General features: G+C 43.0%; 1 protein-coding gene across 4 annotated transcripts in view; it reads right to left on the bottom strand.

Moving 5' to 3' along the window:
- Window positions 1–16,100, bottom strand: part of Tent4b (terminal nucleotidyltransferase 4B) — a 60,080-nt gene that overhangs the window by 16,957 nt on the left and 27,023 nt on the right. For all 4 annotated transcript variants that reach the window (XM_005079174.4, XM_040735292.1, XM_013119922.3 and 1 more), the window contains 2 exons: window positions 2,313–2,436; window positions 502–548 (listed from right to left, as the gene is read on the bottom strand). In XM_005079174.4, coding sequence (XP_005079231.1) covers window positions 502–548; window positions 2,313–2,436 — 171 coding nt within the window. The remainder of the gene's footprint in view (window positions 1–501; window positions 549–2,312; window positions 2,437–16,100) is intronic.

Here is a 16,100-nt window from a genome sequence, read left to right as displayed (position 1 = left end):
AAAAGGGTCTAAGTCAAGCTCTACGGTGGGATGCTGAGACTGACTGAGTTCTTCATTAACCCATCCCCAAGTAGCACATTAATAAGCACACGTTCATCATGACGCCTAGTACCCAGGCTAAGTCATGGGTCAAGTACTTGTCTGCAGGGCTACCCATGTCTAAGTAACTAACTGATTTCACTACTACATGCTTTCTGTACATCTCAGCCCAGGCAGATAACTGGAAGTGATATTCTACCGTAAGGCAATTCAAATCAAATATAAACTGATGAATTTGTTACCTAAATAGTCCCCATTTTGCCAGGCATGGTGGCATATATTTTTAATCTCAGCACTCAGGAGGCCAGTCTGGCCTACACAGCAAGCTCCAGAATAGCCAGAACTACATAAAGAGACCCTGCTTCCAAAAAACAGTAAATAAATAAATCCCCATTTCTACTCTGACATATTCAATAGACAAAGTGTACAACAATCCCTTCAGAGCTCCATAAAAATACTAACCTAGTAGGTAAATACAGGCCAGTTTTAAAACTTCCAAATATCTGGACCTGGAACAGGGAAGAGAAAAAAAGCAAGAAAAAAAAAATCACATTAAGGTGCCTATATTAAAAAAAAGAAGAAAGCATGTTCCTTCTGCCCTCTACTGGTATGTTTTAGAACTGCAGGAGCTACCTGTCCCCTCCCAATCCAGGCTTTCCTAAAGTGGGTACACTGTGATTCACAGGCAGTCATTCGGAACATGGCATACAATCTAAAATACAGACCCTGAGGCCATCAGGATGGTCCAGCAGTTAAGGATGCTCATTATGCAAGCCTGATCCCCCATATAAAGGTAGACGAAAACCAACTCTACAAATTGCCCTCTGACCTCTACACACATGCTTAAGCATACACATCACACACACATTATATACTTTAATAATAATGAAAATGTTAAAATTTTAAAATAAAGAAGTTTCAAAAGTAATGTTCCAGAGGCTAGCATTCCCTTACAAAACAAGGATGGTCACAAATCCTTAACTCTGTTCTCTCTGCGGAAGTCCTCTCATGAATTCACAATGTTTCAGGTGCTGGCGGGCAGCCCAGCGCAACAGAATACCAGGAGCAGTCTGCAAGATCCTGACATGCAATCAACTGAGAAAAAACTCCATCTGAGCCCACAGAACATAGTGGAACCCAGGCAACCTTACACGTGTCTGCAAGCCCAGCCAAAGAAAACGCTAAACCATTCTGGTGAGAAAGACTGGGGACCTAACCACATCCTTGCGTTCCTAATTGTATGAAGGCATTGCAACCTGCTGGGTAGGGAATGAATTGTGCCCTGCACTTTTGGCAGCCTCCCTATCTGCCCACTAGATGTCGTCAGTGCTTACCACATCAGGCCAGCCAGAGCCTTCACATTGCTTATGCCCCGGGGAACACAACCAAGCCAGGGAGAGAAGTGGTCAGCGCAGTGAAGAGCAGCTGCTCAGTGAAACACCCACACCCTTCCCATATTCTTTACCTACAGAGTCACACTTGAACCTTTGTCTTTTGCCAAATGGAAAACTCTCCCCGGCTTCCCGTAACACCTGTGGAGGTCTAATAAAACTACGCCACACAAAGTAGTAAGAGTTACTCTTCGAACAGAATTCTAGAACTGACTGGCAAAGAAACCACAGAAAGTGAAGTACTAGTGCCAACAATGGGAAATAAAACAAGATAAAAAAGTTCTGTTCACTGACTGGAGAATCCCAAGAAGTTGTCCAGGGGAAAAAAAGAGTAGCTTCCGAAGACAGGTGCACACTCGCCTGCATTGCCTGAGCAGGAAAGAAATTCCTTCAGCTCTAAGAAAACTGCAATGTCTATACTGCCAGGGGGAATAAAAACAAAAACGGGGCCTTGATAACACTTATCCAATAATGAATTGCAATAATGAGGTAAGAGATAGCTTTTCCTTACATTAATGATCTAAATTGATTCTACTTTTAGTAGGTGCTACTCAGAACTCAGAGGAAAAAAGTTAAAGGAAGCAGAAGTAAAAGAAAAGCAAGCACCAAACCCCAAAGTCTAATAGTTCCTGGAAACTGTTGGCCTTTAAAGTGTAATTTGACCAAAGCTAGGCATGGCACATGTCTGGGAAGCAGAAGTAGGCTACTGCTGTGAGTTCAAGGCCAATCATGGATACGACATAGTGAAACCTGCTGCAAAGCAAAATATAGTAAGGCAGACTAACTCTACAAAAGCACTTACACTGCAGGTGTGGTCTTAGGTGAGACTGGGTCTATGTCAGGGCTCTGCCTGAAGCCCCAGGTCCCAAGACAAGTACTCACGTCAGCACTGGGCCAGAGCTCCTTAATCACACTCTCGATCCTGCTCACCACCTCCATCCGCATCTTCTCCTCCTCAGGCCTGGGAGACATGTACTCATAAAAATCACTGATTTCTTCATGCAGACTGGAGAAAAAGCAGAAAGCAAATAAACGTGAGCAGGTTGATTCAGTAGGAAGTCAACTTCCTGATTAGTCTTTAGTGGATGGCCTTATGTTTGCAGATTTTACCTTCATTTTAATATTATAAGTTAAAATGGTAATGTACAGAATTTAATTGAAACAAAGTAAGAAATTGCCTGTGCAGTCCACTACTGTGGGGTGATTTCTCTCTTTCCTTTTTCTTTTTAAGTGAAAACAAAGTCATGCAGGCCTGGTCTCAGTCACAAAGCAGGAAGGGAGGCCCTGAGCCCAGCAACACAGGCAGCTTCCTGACCACTCCAGCTCTCCACAACAAGAGGAACAGCATGACTTCCATGGCATTTGTTTAACAAATTGAGTGCCAAATGAACAAGCTGGTCAGTGAACATCAGCAGTGTCTTGAGAAGAACAGTTGGCAAAGGCTTTGAAAGAAGGAGCTGCAGGCTTCTAGAGACCACAGTGTGCAAGGCATGAAACCAAATGCACAAGCACAGCAAATAGATGGACACATCTGGAAGGGAATCCAGAGGTGCATTTGAAGGGGAAGGCAGGCTCTGGGTAACGACATATTTTAATACAAAACTAAAAAGTTCCAGCTGGCTCAGGTACAGCTCTGTGGTAGGGCGTGTGCCCCTGCCATGTTCAATGGGCTAGGTTCATCCCCAAGAACCACAAGAAAAAAGGGAGAAGAGAAGGGGAAAGGAAAAAGAAAGAGAAAAGAAGAAAGTGGAGATGGAAGGGAAAGAGAAGGGAAATTAAGTTCAGGCTTCCCTCTGTGGCAACAGAGAGGGTTGAGGAGACTCTGACTGCAACCTGCAGTGTTTAAAAAGATCAAATTGGCAACTGTATCAGATAGACAGAAGGACAAGGCCTAGAGCAGATGCATCCCAAGGGAAGACCCAGGGTGGGGGTGAGACAGGAACTCCACTGTAATGGTAGACATGGTCGGGCCTGCCTGTGGGGTAGGCAGGCGTGAGAGCTGAGGGTGAGCCAGTACTGTACAGGACAAGGGACAAAGCGAGCTGGTGGCAGGACTGAACCCATGCTGTGCAGCAGCAGGTGTGAAAGCAGCACCCGTGCTTCTGAGGCCCTGGAGAAAGGAAGTGGGAAGAGACCCAAGACAGGCACCCACTCAGCTTTCTCTGGGATTCAGAGGCTGCAGGTAGCCAAGGGTAACCTCGGGGTGTCTGCAAATAGAAAGCCCACTTGGCTCCAGAGCAGGAAGATAGAAACTCAAGTAGACAAAAATTGGTTTTGAGGAAGGAAAAAAAAGTCTTAACTTTCACTGGCTGCAACTTTTACCTCATTGAACACTGATGACTTTAAAAATGTGATCAAATGAGCAATCAACCTATTGTTCTTGCTTCTTTTGATGCCAAAAACGAGCGAACAAACAAACAAAAACAAGCCCATCACCACCAACAAAACTAGGTCAGAAATTCTGAGTTCTAGCTCTGGTGCTTGGTGCTGCCCAGAACACGTGTTCATATGAAGGACATACTGCCAAGCAGGAGCCAGAAGGAATGATAAACATGATCACATACTAGCCTGTTTGCTATGTAACACTGAGTAATGTCTTGATTTTAAAACTCCCAAGGCCTCAATGAGGCAGGTGGATCTCTGTAAGTTTGAAGCCAGCCAAAACTACATAGTGAAAATATATCTCATAAAATAAAACAAAAACGTCCAAGGAACAGTGAGATGGCTCAGCAGGTAAGGGCATTTGTCACCTAGCCAGACCATTTGAGGTCCTGAGTAGAGAAGTGACTCCTGCAAGCTGTCCTGACTTATACATGTGTACAAAGGGACACACACAACTGTAATCCCACCACAAAACTCCCAGCTCTTCTGAGGGAATCCAGAAAGACATCCAAGGGAGGTTGGTGCTCAGGGTGTCTTTCTGAAGGCCTCTGAGCCTTCCTCTTCTTTCAGAGTTACAGGTTTCTGTGGGTTATCAGTCAACTACTTACAACAGCTAGAAGAAAGGACAGCCTGCACCACTTCTCTTCACAGGCCTGCCAGCAAAAATGAAGGCCAAAGATAAACTTCAGCTCACTTCAGCCTGCTATAGATTATGAGTTTATCTGTGGCTCTGAGAGTGCTAGAGCACTCTGCAAAATGCTAGTATCCTAGCCACCATGGGAAGAACACTAAAAGTCAGACTGCATCTACCCTATAAAGGTTCCCTTACACACTCTAATTCAATGCAGGCAAAAACACTGAGTCTACCTGCCAGTCAAGTCAGAAGACACCAGCCCAAAGGGAGTCTGTTCTCTTAACACTTTTGAATGTGTACACCAAGGTATAAGAGGAACAGGGCTTGTCAAACAGAGCCTTGCCTTGAGTCATCTCTAGCCAAGAACAGAGAAAAAAACTCATCAAAGCAGGTTTTGTAAAGAATACTAGTAGTCTGTTCTGCAATGCTGCGCAAATAGGCAGCTCTACTATATATGAAAATAAACTAGATAATCACAAGGCAAAGGTCCCACAAAAGGGATTTCTAAACACAGTGAAAAGGTAGAGACGATTCTAAAATTTGCTTTCAGTGCTGGGATCCTGGCTTTCTACCAGCACATTGACTTGAAGGAAAGTTATTCAGGGTTCTACAAGTTTTAAGACAGGATTTTCCTTTGGGCCAGGATGCAACAAACTATTTGCCTAACGTGTGAAGTACAAGGTCTGGATGAGACCCCCAGCACTACAAAGGAAAATACTACACGAGTACTTAATATTCCATGAACTACCTTCTCCCTTTTGCTCCTAGTAGTTACTCACTCTTTAAACTGCTGAAAGAACCCAGACAAGAGCCTACCACTGAGCTACATTCCCTACTACAGCTGTGTTTTTTTAAACAGTCTTGTTATATGGCTCAGGCAGGCCTTGAACTTGATATGCTGCTGCCTTAGCCTTCCAAAGGGCTGGAATTACGGTCATGTGTTGGCACCCACCTGTGTCTCTCTTATTGATGTATTTCTACCACATCAGAAGGGAGGAGGGATAAGGAAAGGCAAAAGGACAGGCTATCAAGCAAAATGTCCCTAAACAATAACAAAAGGAGAGCCATTTCAGGCATGGTACGGTCCTCTTACTCGTGCCAAGCACAAGCTTGTCTTTCCTTTTCTATGCAACTAGTAACATGCACAATGCTCACAGTACTAAATCTTGATACATTTTTCATGAACTTTCAAGGCAGACTTTTCATTACTTAGTCGTCACCACAGAATCACATGTATCTAGGTGCTCCTGACTAGGTACTGTAGGGATTAAATTCCATCTCTGAAGTGCCTATTCTTGCTTGGGCACAAGCTTGGTGCCCTGATGTCAGAATAAAGGACAGAGCCAACAAAGTTCTGTACGCTTTCTTTCACATGCCAATACAACCACATGCCTCTGAAGCTATCTAACTATGCAGAGAAAACAATTACTCCTGGGTTGAGATTGTAGCAACAGCAGAAGCACTGTGAGCACCACACACCCAGTGCTACAGTTCCGCAGATAAAATTATGAACTACAGCTCTTGAAAGCTGAACTCTGCACCAAGACACTGCCCTGACTATTACAATTACATATTTGATCTCTGAACTATAACCTTACAATCTTTGCTTTGTACACTGACGGCTGGCTGACGGTGGGCACTTCTCAAGTAGCATTACCGTGTGGACACTCACTGCAAAGACCAGGGTAACACAGGAGGCTTGGGGGTTTCGTGTTCTTCCCTGATACCTGGACTTCAGGGAAAAGAGCAGAGTTGATCATGCCTACAGGTAAAGCTTCCCCATCTTTACCCCCTGCCCCCTACCCCCAAGAGACCTGGGTCTGCAGAACTTGCAGAGAGAACACACTGGGCCTTCCCAGAAGGTGAGCAATAGTCAGGAGGGTGCACATCTCCCCTCCACTGGCTCAGAAGCTGGGGATCCTCCAGATCATCCTGTGCAACCCTGTTTCTGGGCATTTATCTATTAAAGCGGCTTTTATTTATAAGATACTCTAGTAGTTCTAACATACTACTCTAAGGAAGTGGTCACAGGGTTCTTAGTTTACAATCAACAACCTGGGGCTTACAAGTGGGCTGGGACCACTGGTGATATATGTTCTGTTGCTATCCGTGGTAATAGTGTCAGCATGAACTAGAATGCAGGACACCCAGCTGATGTCTGCTACAGAGCTGGTAGCTTGCCTGGCACACATAGGAAACCCTACACATGTGGACACAAAGGTTTTGGGAGGACAGGAGAAACTTGAATTTGATGGTTCTTCCCAAGCGCCATCCATTTGAATAACAGTATTTTCCTTAGAGTAGGCAAAGAATCACACTCTCTAGAGGGGCACAGAGTCTGCAAACACTACAATGAAATAAAGTCTGATACAAATCCCATCCAGGCTTCTTAACAGAAGGACCTTGTGCTACACGAAAGCACTGACTTTATCTACCCAAGAACTACTTGGAAGTCTTAGGCTCATGGCATATACCTTTGAAAAGGACACAAGGGAAAAGCATACATACTGCAGGTGGGAATTTGAATTCCCACAATCTCTCAGAGGGTCACATCATTTCCAACCTGTCCCCCCTCCTCTCCTATCCTCCAGAAATATTCCACAGGGTTAAGGGTATAGGCACAAGGATGCAGAGCATAGCACTCATGGTGAGAAAATGTTACAAATTTGGAATGCATAATGGAATCCAAAAATATTTCAATCAGCAGCATGCACCTGCTTTGTCTTCTCTACAGTTCCCCACATGATACATGTGTGTGTATGTGCATATGCTTCTCTTGAATATATGTGCATTTCCCTGGCCCCCACAAGATCTGTAACCTATTATTAACAGTAATTAAATTCAGGCAGTGACTTGGGAGAGAAAGGATTTACTTTTTTTAATATGACCCATTTTTTAAAATGTACATGTTAATTGCATTATATGTTTTTAAAATGTTATAACAAGGAAAATAACACAGGAGAAAAATCAAATTATTCTAATAATCTTACCCCACAGACTAAAAGGTTTTACCCGTGTAACTGGGGAGCTCAAGCCATCGCAAAAAGAATTCTGTGGTCAGATGGTGGGCAGCATGACCACCAGGGGGACACAGAGGACCCCAACCCCAGGCCTCAGTGACAGCACATTGGTGTAGACACCACTGACTGAGAAGCTGTGGTCGGCCTCATGCATGTCCAGTGAGTGTTTGCTGATGTCAGTTCTACAGACTCAAATTCGAGACAAATTACTACAGATGCTGGTAGAACTGACAGCTGAAGCCAGGGACCTACAGCTTTCTTTACCATTTAATTTTTCTCAAGTACACAAAAACACTAAGAGAACTGAGCAATCAAGCCCTACAGAAATCAATCAGAAAGCAATGTGACTCCAGCAGGCTCAGGAATTCATGGTAGAAACGGAAACATATTCAACCAGCTCAGGAATTCCAGCTATCAGCTAGACACCTCTGCCAGGCTGTCACCTCAAATGCCACAGGACCAGAATCAAAACTCATCGTACTCCCAATCCCAGCTGTCCCAGAACTTCCTTCTCCAGGCTCTGCTTCCCGAGTCCACCTTTCCCCACACACTGATCTGATGACTCAAAGGCATGTTGGCTGATTTTTCAGCAGAGGAATTGGCCTGAGCATCCTGGGCTGTGTATCCTGGGTCCTCTTTCCTCCTGAAAGTAGCAATTTAAAGAACCTGAGCTTTATGTGGCCAGCCTGTGCTGGGTCAAGCACCTTTACATGGCCAGCCTAGGTCCTATCTGTAAGTGAGCAGGGCAAAAGTGCAGGTCCAGGCAATTTCTGACTCTATCTCTGTGTTAAATAAGACTTAACCCAAAGTTTACTGTTTACAGGGCACAAAGCAAACCCTGGGTAGAAATAAGCTGTCACTGTTAACAGTTTCCAAAGACAATCCAGTGCACGTTAACTTTAATGTGTGTACAGGTCTAATCTGGCCACCACAATCTGTGGGTTGTTTTTTTTTTCTTTTTTTTTCCATTTTATTTTATTTATGTGTATGGGTATTTTGCCTGCATGTCTGTGCACCACAAGCATACAGTGTACTCAGAGATCAGAAGACGGCACCTCAGATCTCTGGGAACTGAAGTTATAGATGGTTGTGAGCTACCATGTAGGTGCTGGAGAACACAGGTCTCCTGGAAGAGCAGTCAGTGCTCTTAACCACTGAGCCACTGCTCCAGCCCCCACAATCTTTGTTTTTAAATTTTTGTTGTTTCAAAGGTTTGGGGGGAAGAAAAACAAGATGAAAGAAGAAAAATATTTAACAGAATGAAAAAAGGAAAAAATATTAAAAAGAATGAGAAGAAAAGCCACAGGCCAGGAATGGTAGAGTGTGCCTTTAATCCCACCAGAAGCCAGTGGTTCTCTACAAGCTCCAAGTTAGGACTACACGATGAGAATCTGCCTTTAAATAAGTAGGTAGATAAACAATTAATTAAAAGACAGACATGCTCAAAGCATAGAATCCAGAAATCAGGAGCTAAAAACATGCTCACCAAAGCCAACACCAGGACAGACCCAGCAGGCTTTCCGTGGAAGCAGCAGCATGTCTTTCAGCAAATGAGCTGTACAGTCTAGTACATCCATACAGGGCAGAGTCAACAGCACTGCAAAGAAGCCAAACTGAAAGGCTGCCTACCGTATGACTCCAGCTCTGAGAATCTTGGGAAAAGTCAAGCTGAAGACAGGGAAAGAAGGACCAGTGGCTGCCAAGGGTGGAAAGACACAGCAAAGAATTTTGGGGCAATGAAAACAATTCTTGTGATACTGAAACAGTGGAATCATCATTTATAGACTGTGAAAAGTTCTCAGCAAACACTGATACACATCACAGACCACTTGCTAGCATGTCAATGCAGATTCACTGACTGAACCATGCAGAATGTCATGGTAGGGACTCAGGAGGGGCCAGCCAGGGTTATATAGGAAATCTCTGTACCTTCCACTAATTTTATTATGAACTATGCAAAGCTAAATATAAATTTTAAACTATACTCTCTTCTAATTATTCTTTCTTTCTTCTTTCAACTAACACTCATTTGGGATTATTGTGAAGGACAGGTAAATATAATACTGTACTCCTCCATCCATGGATCCATTCTAAGACCCCAGCAGATACCTGAAACCACGGGCAGGTGCATTTGCCAAGTGTCGCCCTAGATACATATACCCATGATAAAGCAAGTTACAAATTAGGCAGAGTAAAAGAATACAATAGAATAATCATAGTAACACAAACTATGTGAATAGTATTCCCCTCGTTCCCTCCCTCCCTCCCTCCCTCCCTCCCTCCTCCCTCCCTCCCTCCCTCCCTCCCTCCCTCCCTCCCTCCCTCCCTCCCTCCCTCCCTCCCTCCCTCCCTCCCTCCCTCCCTCTCTCTCTCTCTCTCTCTCTCTCTCTCTCTCTGGAAATTTCTTCACTTAGCTAAGAATGGTGGCATATACCTACAATCCCAAAACTCAGGAGGCAGAGGAGTCTTGAGCTTAAGGTCAGTTAGGAGACAGTCCTTTTTTGTTTTTTGACACAGGGTCTCTCTGTTATGTAGCTCTGGCTGTCCTTGAATTCACAAGGTCTGTCTGCCTCTGCTTCCCAAGTACAGACAAACAGCCTCATTTAAGAAAAAAAAATGTTTTTAATTCTTATAAGGCCGAAATATAGCTTGGCAGTAGATTGTCTTCATAACACGTTTAAGCCCCTCAGTTCAATTCCTGAACAAAAAACAAAATCTGTCATGCTTTTTATCTTTTCACTTTATGGCTTCTCTTCAGCACATACAAATTGCCCGCATCACTCCTTTACATTCTGTGGCTATTTCTAAGTAAAATAAAGGGTACTTAGGGCTGCCCTAAGAATCAGTAACCCAGCCGGGCATGGGTGGCGCATGCCTTTAATCCCAGCACTTGGGAGGCAGAGGCAGGTGGATCTCTGTGAGTTCGAGACCAGCCTGGTCTACCGAGCGAGTTCCAGGACAGGCTCCAAAACAATACAGAGAAACCCTGTCTTGAAAAAAATCAAAAAAAAAAAAAAAGAGAATCAGTAACCCAGACATTTGATATGACAGCTAAGTGGTTATCTGAGTAGTAAGCACAGTGAAGACAACTGGACAAAAGCACGGTCCAAGCCATACCCAGACAGAGACGTTCCGACATGGTGTCACAGCAATGTACAATTAAAACTTAGACACTATCTCTCACATATCCCAGTAAATGTTTTTTCATCTTGGTGGACTATGGAAGATAAAAAAGCACAGGAGAATATTATCTTTTTTCCCCAGCTAAGTGTCTACTACCCCATACAAAATATTCCATCTTTTTCTCAGCTACCGGGCATATATTCTCCCTTCTACAGTATACAGTAGCCTGTCCCCTGCTTCCCTGATTCTACTATCCAATTCTTTCCTTACGGAAACAGTTCTACTTCCAACAGTCAATGTGATGTTCAGAAGACTGTAACAAAATCTGCTGGAGGTTCTAGACAGGAACAGTCATGGATGGTCCACTAGTGAAGCATTCCTGAGTGGCGGCACAGTGACAGGTCATAAAAACAGAAGCTAAAGAACCAACAATTATCAGCAAAAGACAGACCAGAAGAAGGAGGGCACCTCAACTGCCTTTGAGGTCACCAAGGCAAGGATCATCCAAAGATCTCCATGAAAGAACTGTCTCTAGTTTGCTTTTAAGTTTGTGTTTGCCTTGTATCTGAGTATCTTCTCACACAAGACCTCTAATTTATACATAAACTCATTCACATTCACTTATGGGTTACATGGATTTTCGATTTTCTTTCCATTGTATGTTCTATGGCTCAAGTTATCCTTTAAAATTCTAACATAAATTGGGGCTTGCAGAGATGGCTCAGTGGCTAACAGTTCTTGTTGCTCTTGCAGTAGACATGGGTTCAATTCCCAGTACCCAAATGGTTCACAGACTATCTGTAATTAGGGGATCCAACTCCTCCTGACTTCTGTGAGCACTAGACACTCAACACAGTACATATACATGCATGCAAGCAAACATACACATAAAAATAAATATATATATATATATATATATTGAAATAGTTCTATATAAATCTAGAGAGTTGCCAGCACAGAACCAATGAGCCCCAAGCTCACCTTTAGTTCCCATAATTCTATTCTTCCTGTTTCTTCTCCCAGATGCTCTTTATAGTCATCTTAACAAGTTACTCTTGAGTTGTTTGGCATCTTCAGTTTTAGTCATCTATTGGGTGGTGTTTTAATTTTAATTGCATTTACTTAGAGGGGGTTGCAGCAGCCGGTTCTTTCCTTCCACTGTGTAGGCCCCAGGGACTGGACTCAGGCAGTAAGTGACTCAGCAGTAAGTGACTTGACCCACTGAGCCACCATCTCACCAGTCTTCCTCAACCTCACTTCTAATTACCCAGGGGTGGCAAGGTTAGAGCACATGTAGAAAAACTATGAACCTTACATACATCTTTTATAATCAAGCAGACAATTTTCCTGCTCTTTACATTGTTAGTGTAGCTAAAGTCAAACAGCAATGGTGATAGCAGCATCCTTGTCCTTTGATAACAGTGGTGCTGAAAAGCTGAGGTTTCCTCCAAAAGAAATTTCACAAATAAACCACCAATTTATTAACAAAAATATTTAAACGAAAACAGCAGCCCACTACATTAATGTATCAATTTTTTTCATATTCCAATCAGCATAGTTCTTTTTTTTTTTTAAGTAAGTTTTTTGAGACAGGATTTCTTTGCATAGTCCTGGCTGTCCTAGAACTCACTATGTCAACCAGGCTGGCCTCAAACTCAGAGATCTGCCTGCCTCTGCCTCCTGAGGCATGTGCCACCACCCCTGGCTCAGCAGCATTCTTAACACAAAAATGGCAAACAAAATATAAACAGCCTATTTGATACTTTAATTGAACAACCAAATAGCGGACAGGAGACTTTTTTTTTAAAATAAATACATACAATAAAGATTTTCCACAATTCTGTGATTATCTTAGATCAAATTTATCTTAAAATGTATCATTTACCATCTAACTTGTCTTAAAATCTGCTGTCCATAGAAGAATTTTTATCTATATACATTAAGTTGTGAAGCCCTCCCTTCAACATTCCAAAGGCCGTCTACTGTGCCTACATCCTATACACACTACGTGAAATGACACTTCCTCGGCAACCTCACAAAAACAGCCATCAGTCATTCTAACCTGAAAATAGGCTTACTTTTAAGATCCATCCATGGACAAAAGAAGAGATTCCTGTAGACAGCTGTTACAGCTTGCTTCTGAATATCCCCCAGAGGCTCATGTTTTAAATGCTTATTGCCTAGATGATTGCACTACTTGGAGTGAGCCTACCTAACAGAAATGGGCACTAGGGCAGGCTTTTGTAGGCTCTGGTCCCCACTCTGTCTCTGATTTCTGATCCTCCATAATATAAGGAACCCTTGTTGTGTACCCCATTGACAGAGCTCTGCCATGCCTTCTCTCCTGTGGACTATGAGCACAAACAAACTTTTCCTCTGTAATTGTTCTGGTTAGGTTCTGTGGTCTCACAATGAAAAGATAACACACTGTGCTAAATGGGGGAAGGAGGCAATTTTATTTTATTCTAGTTTTTATTTTTTGGAGACAGGATCTTATATAGCCTAGTGTTTTAATTACTCTTCTGATGCTGTGAAGAGACACCACCAAGGCAACATATAGAAGAATGAATTTATTAGGAGCTTGCTTTCAGTTTCAAAGAATGAGTCCATGATCATCATGGTGGGAAGGAGCAGTAATTAAGAGCTTACATCTTATTTGCAAGATGGAAAGAGAAAGAGCAACTAGGCCTGGCATGGGCTTTTGAAACTCCAAAGCCCACCCCCAGAGACATATCCACTGCAACAGGGACACACCTCCTAAAACTTCTGAACAGTTCACCAACTGGGATCTAACTCTTCAAACCTCTGAGCGAGCCTATAGAGGCCATTCTCATTCAAACTACCAGACCTAGCTTCCAAGTATTGAGAATACAAGCATGTGCCACCACACTTGGCTGTATTTTTTACTTTATCTTTTTTTTTTTTTTTTTTTTTTTTGATTTTTCAAGATAGGGTTTCTCTGTATTGTTTTGGAGGCTGTCGGGTCCAGCCTGGCCTCGAACTCACAGAGATCCACCTGCCTCTGCCTCCCGAGTGCTGGGATTAAAGGCGTGCGCCACCACCGCCCAGCTTTACTTTATCTTTTTAATACACACATACATAGTCATGCACCATAAAAACTCTGCAAACAATTAACAACTGAAGAGACCCCATAGTAATTGCCTCATTAAAACTTACTAGTAAAAAATTAAAAAATTAAGTATTGTAGAATGTTCTTCATATGCTAAAATTTTACTAATGATTAAAATATGCTAAATAGCTAGGTTTTGGTAGACACCTACAATTATAGTAGAGGTGTGAGTATCAGGAGTTCAAGGTCACCCTCAGCTACATAGTGAGTTCAAAGTCAGCTTAACTACATGAGACCCTATCATAAAACAAACAAACAAAAAAACCCTCTGTGACTATTGTAGACCTAACTTAAAGCCAACCACTATTGTCCAGAGAAGCTTGGGGATCCTAAATTTGGGACCTGCTATTAGTTCATTTTTATTACATCATTCTGACTTCTTGCCCTCCATTTTTCAGTTTCTGTTCTGCTCAATACAGTCACTAAAGGGACAACAAACTCACAGAGTATCTGAAGTTTTCCTACAAGAATCAAACGCATAATTCTGATGCTGGCTCTGAGAGTTACATGAAGAACAAGACTGCCCTTCTACACTCCTGCCTGGGCTGTGTAGAGGCTGTGCCTGGACAAAGATTCCAGCCATGGAGATGACTTTGTCCATATGCTCTTACAATGCTATAACATTAGACAGACTCGGCAAAGGTTAATTTCTTTAAAAAAAAAAACAATATTTATTTATTACAGTGTTCTGTCTGCATGTATGCAGAAGAAGGTGCCAGATCTCCTTACAGATGGTTGTGAATCACCATGTGGTTGCTGGGAATTGAACTCAGGACCTCTGGAAGAAAAAACTAGGGTTCTCAACCACCGAGTCATTTCTCCAGCCCTGGCAAAAGTTAATTTCTCATAAAAGAATTTTATAGGCAGCAGTCCATTTCCTTAACACAGACAGAATAAAAGAGAAACAGATCTTTAGAGGTTTCCTCATAGCAATACAATTAGGCCTCTCCAGACACCAGAGGCCAGGTTCTCTAGCCTCTGAACGCCAAGATTTATAGTAGCAAACTCCTGAGCCTTCAAGGCTGAAGGTCTGAAGCAGACGGCTACATCATTGGTCCCCAACTCTGAGACCTCTGCAGAAAGACTAAAGAGTCACAAGAGTATTGGCAGCCCAGCACCTCCAGCTTCTAGGCAGCCTGCTAGGAACTTTCTCAGCCTCTATCTCCTGACAAATCACTCATCTGTCTGTCTAAATCCTATTGGTTCTGCCTCTGTGGAAACCCTACTACAGATTTGGTACTGAGAGTGGGGTTGCTGCTCTAAATATGCATCAGTGCTGAAACACTTCTGGAACTGGGTATTGGGCAGGGGCTGTCAGGGGCTGGAGACACTGGTTAGAAAATGCTTCAGCTGCTGGGAACCAAGCAAGCACCAAGAACAATTCTACTGGGAGCTTAGAAGACAAGAACACATCTGACACGGGTCCTTTGACTCTGGACATCTCAGCTCTAGAGCTACATGAAATCTGTTCTTGTAAATAACCCTGTCTCTAGTGTTCTGTTACAACATAAGCAACAAGACACCACCTTCCTTCATTTTCAGTCCCTTTGTGAGGAACAAAGCCAGGAGGCTATGCCTACTGACTGTCACTCCATATACTTTCAAGCCCTGATGTGACTCCCAGACCTCAACTCTCAACGATCTTCCTGGGCTCATTTGGACATGAGAGTGTCTTGCCTCCAAGACAGGTCCACCAAAACAGTAATCATTTAGCACGGTAGCCACCAACTGTCATCTTTGTCCGTACAGCCTTCCTCCTCCCCATCTAAGTCCCGCAAGGCACTTAATGTGCTGAGCACAATGTACCAGGTCTTGGTCTAATCACTTAAGCTTTGTTACATCAGATATACATGGCACCTGAAACTCCAGGCTCTTCTACTCTGAACTCAGCACTAGCTTGACTACTTAAGTACTGGGCCCTTTGCCTTAACCAGAAAATTTCCAAAAGTTTTAACAAACCATATTCCTCACCACCTCCAACATCCACTAATCCCAGTATAAAAGAAGTCATGCAGCCCACAAGTTAAGTGTTTTACATTTTTAAATGGTTGAAAAGAAGTCAGAATGGCACTGGGGCACAAGAGACGCATATATAATTTGGGCTAGAGAGTTGGCTCAGTCATTAAGAGTACTGTTGTTGTTGCAATGGACACAAGTTCGATTCCCAGCACCACACAGAGGCTCATCATCTCCTCCAGCACCAAACAAGAATGTGGTGCAAAGACATACTAGCAGGCAAACAAAAATACACACAAAATAGTAAAAATAACTTTTAAAAAGATTTCTAAAGGGCAAAGTATATATAATTCAAACTGAAGCATACATAAATAATTTTCCCCCCTTTCCATGTTGTCTGTAACTGCTTGTCCCCAGCACACTAG

The sequence above is a fragment of the Mesocricetus auratus genome, unplaced genomic scaffold (assembly GCF_017639785.1).
Source record: "Mesocricetus auratus isolate SY011 unplaced genomic scaffold, BCM_Maur_2.0 Super-Scaffold_100045, whole genome shotgun sequence".
Taxonomy (NCBI): Eukaryota; Metazoa; Chordata; class Mammalia; order Rodentia; family Cricetidae; genus Mesocricetus; species Mesocricetus auratus.
This window is presented reverse-complemented; position numbering and strand designations above follow the sequence as displayed.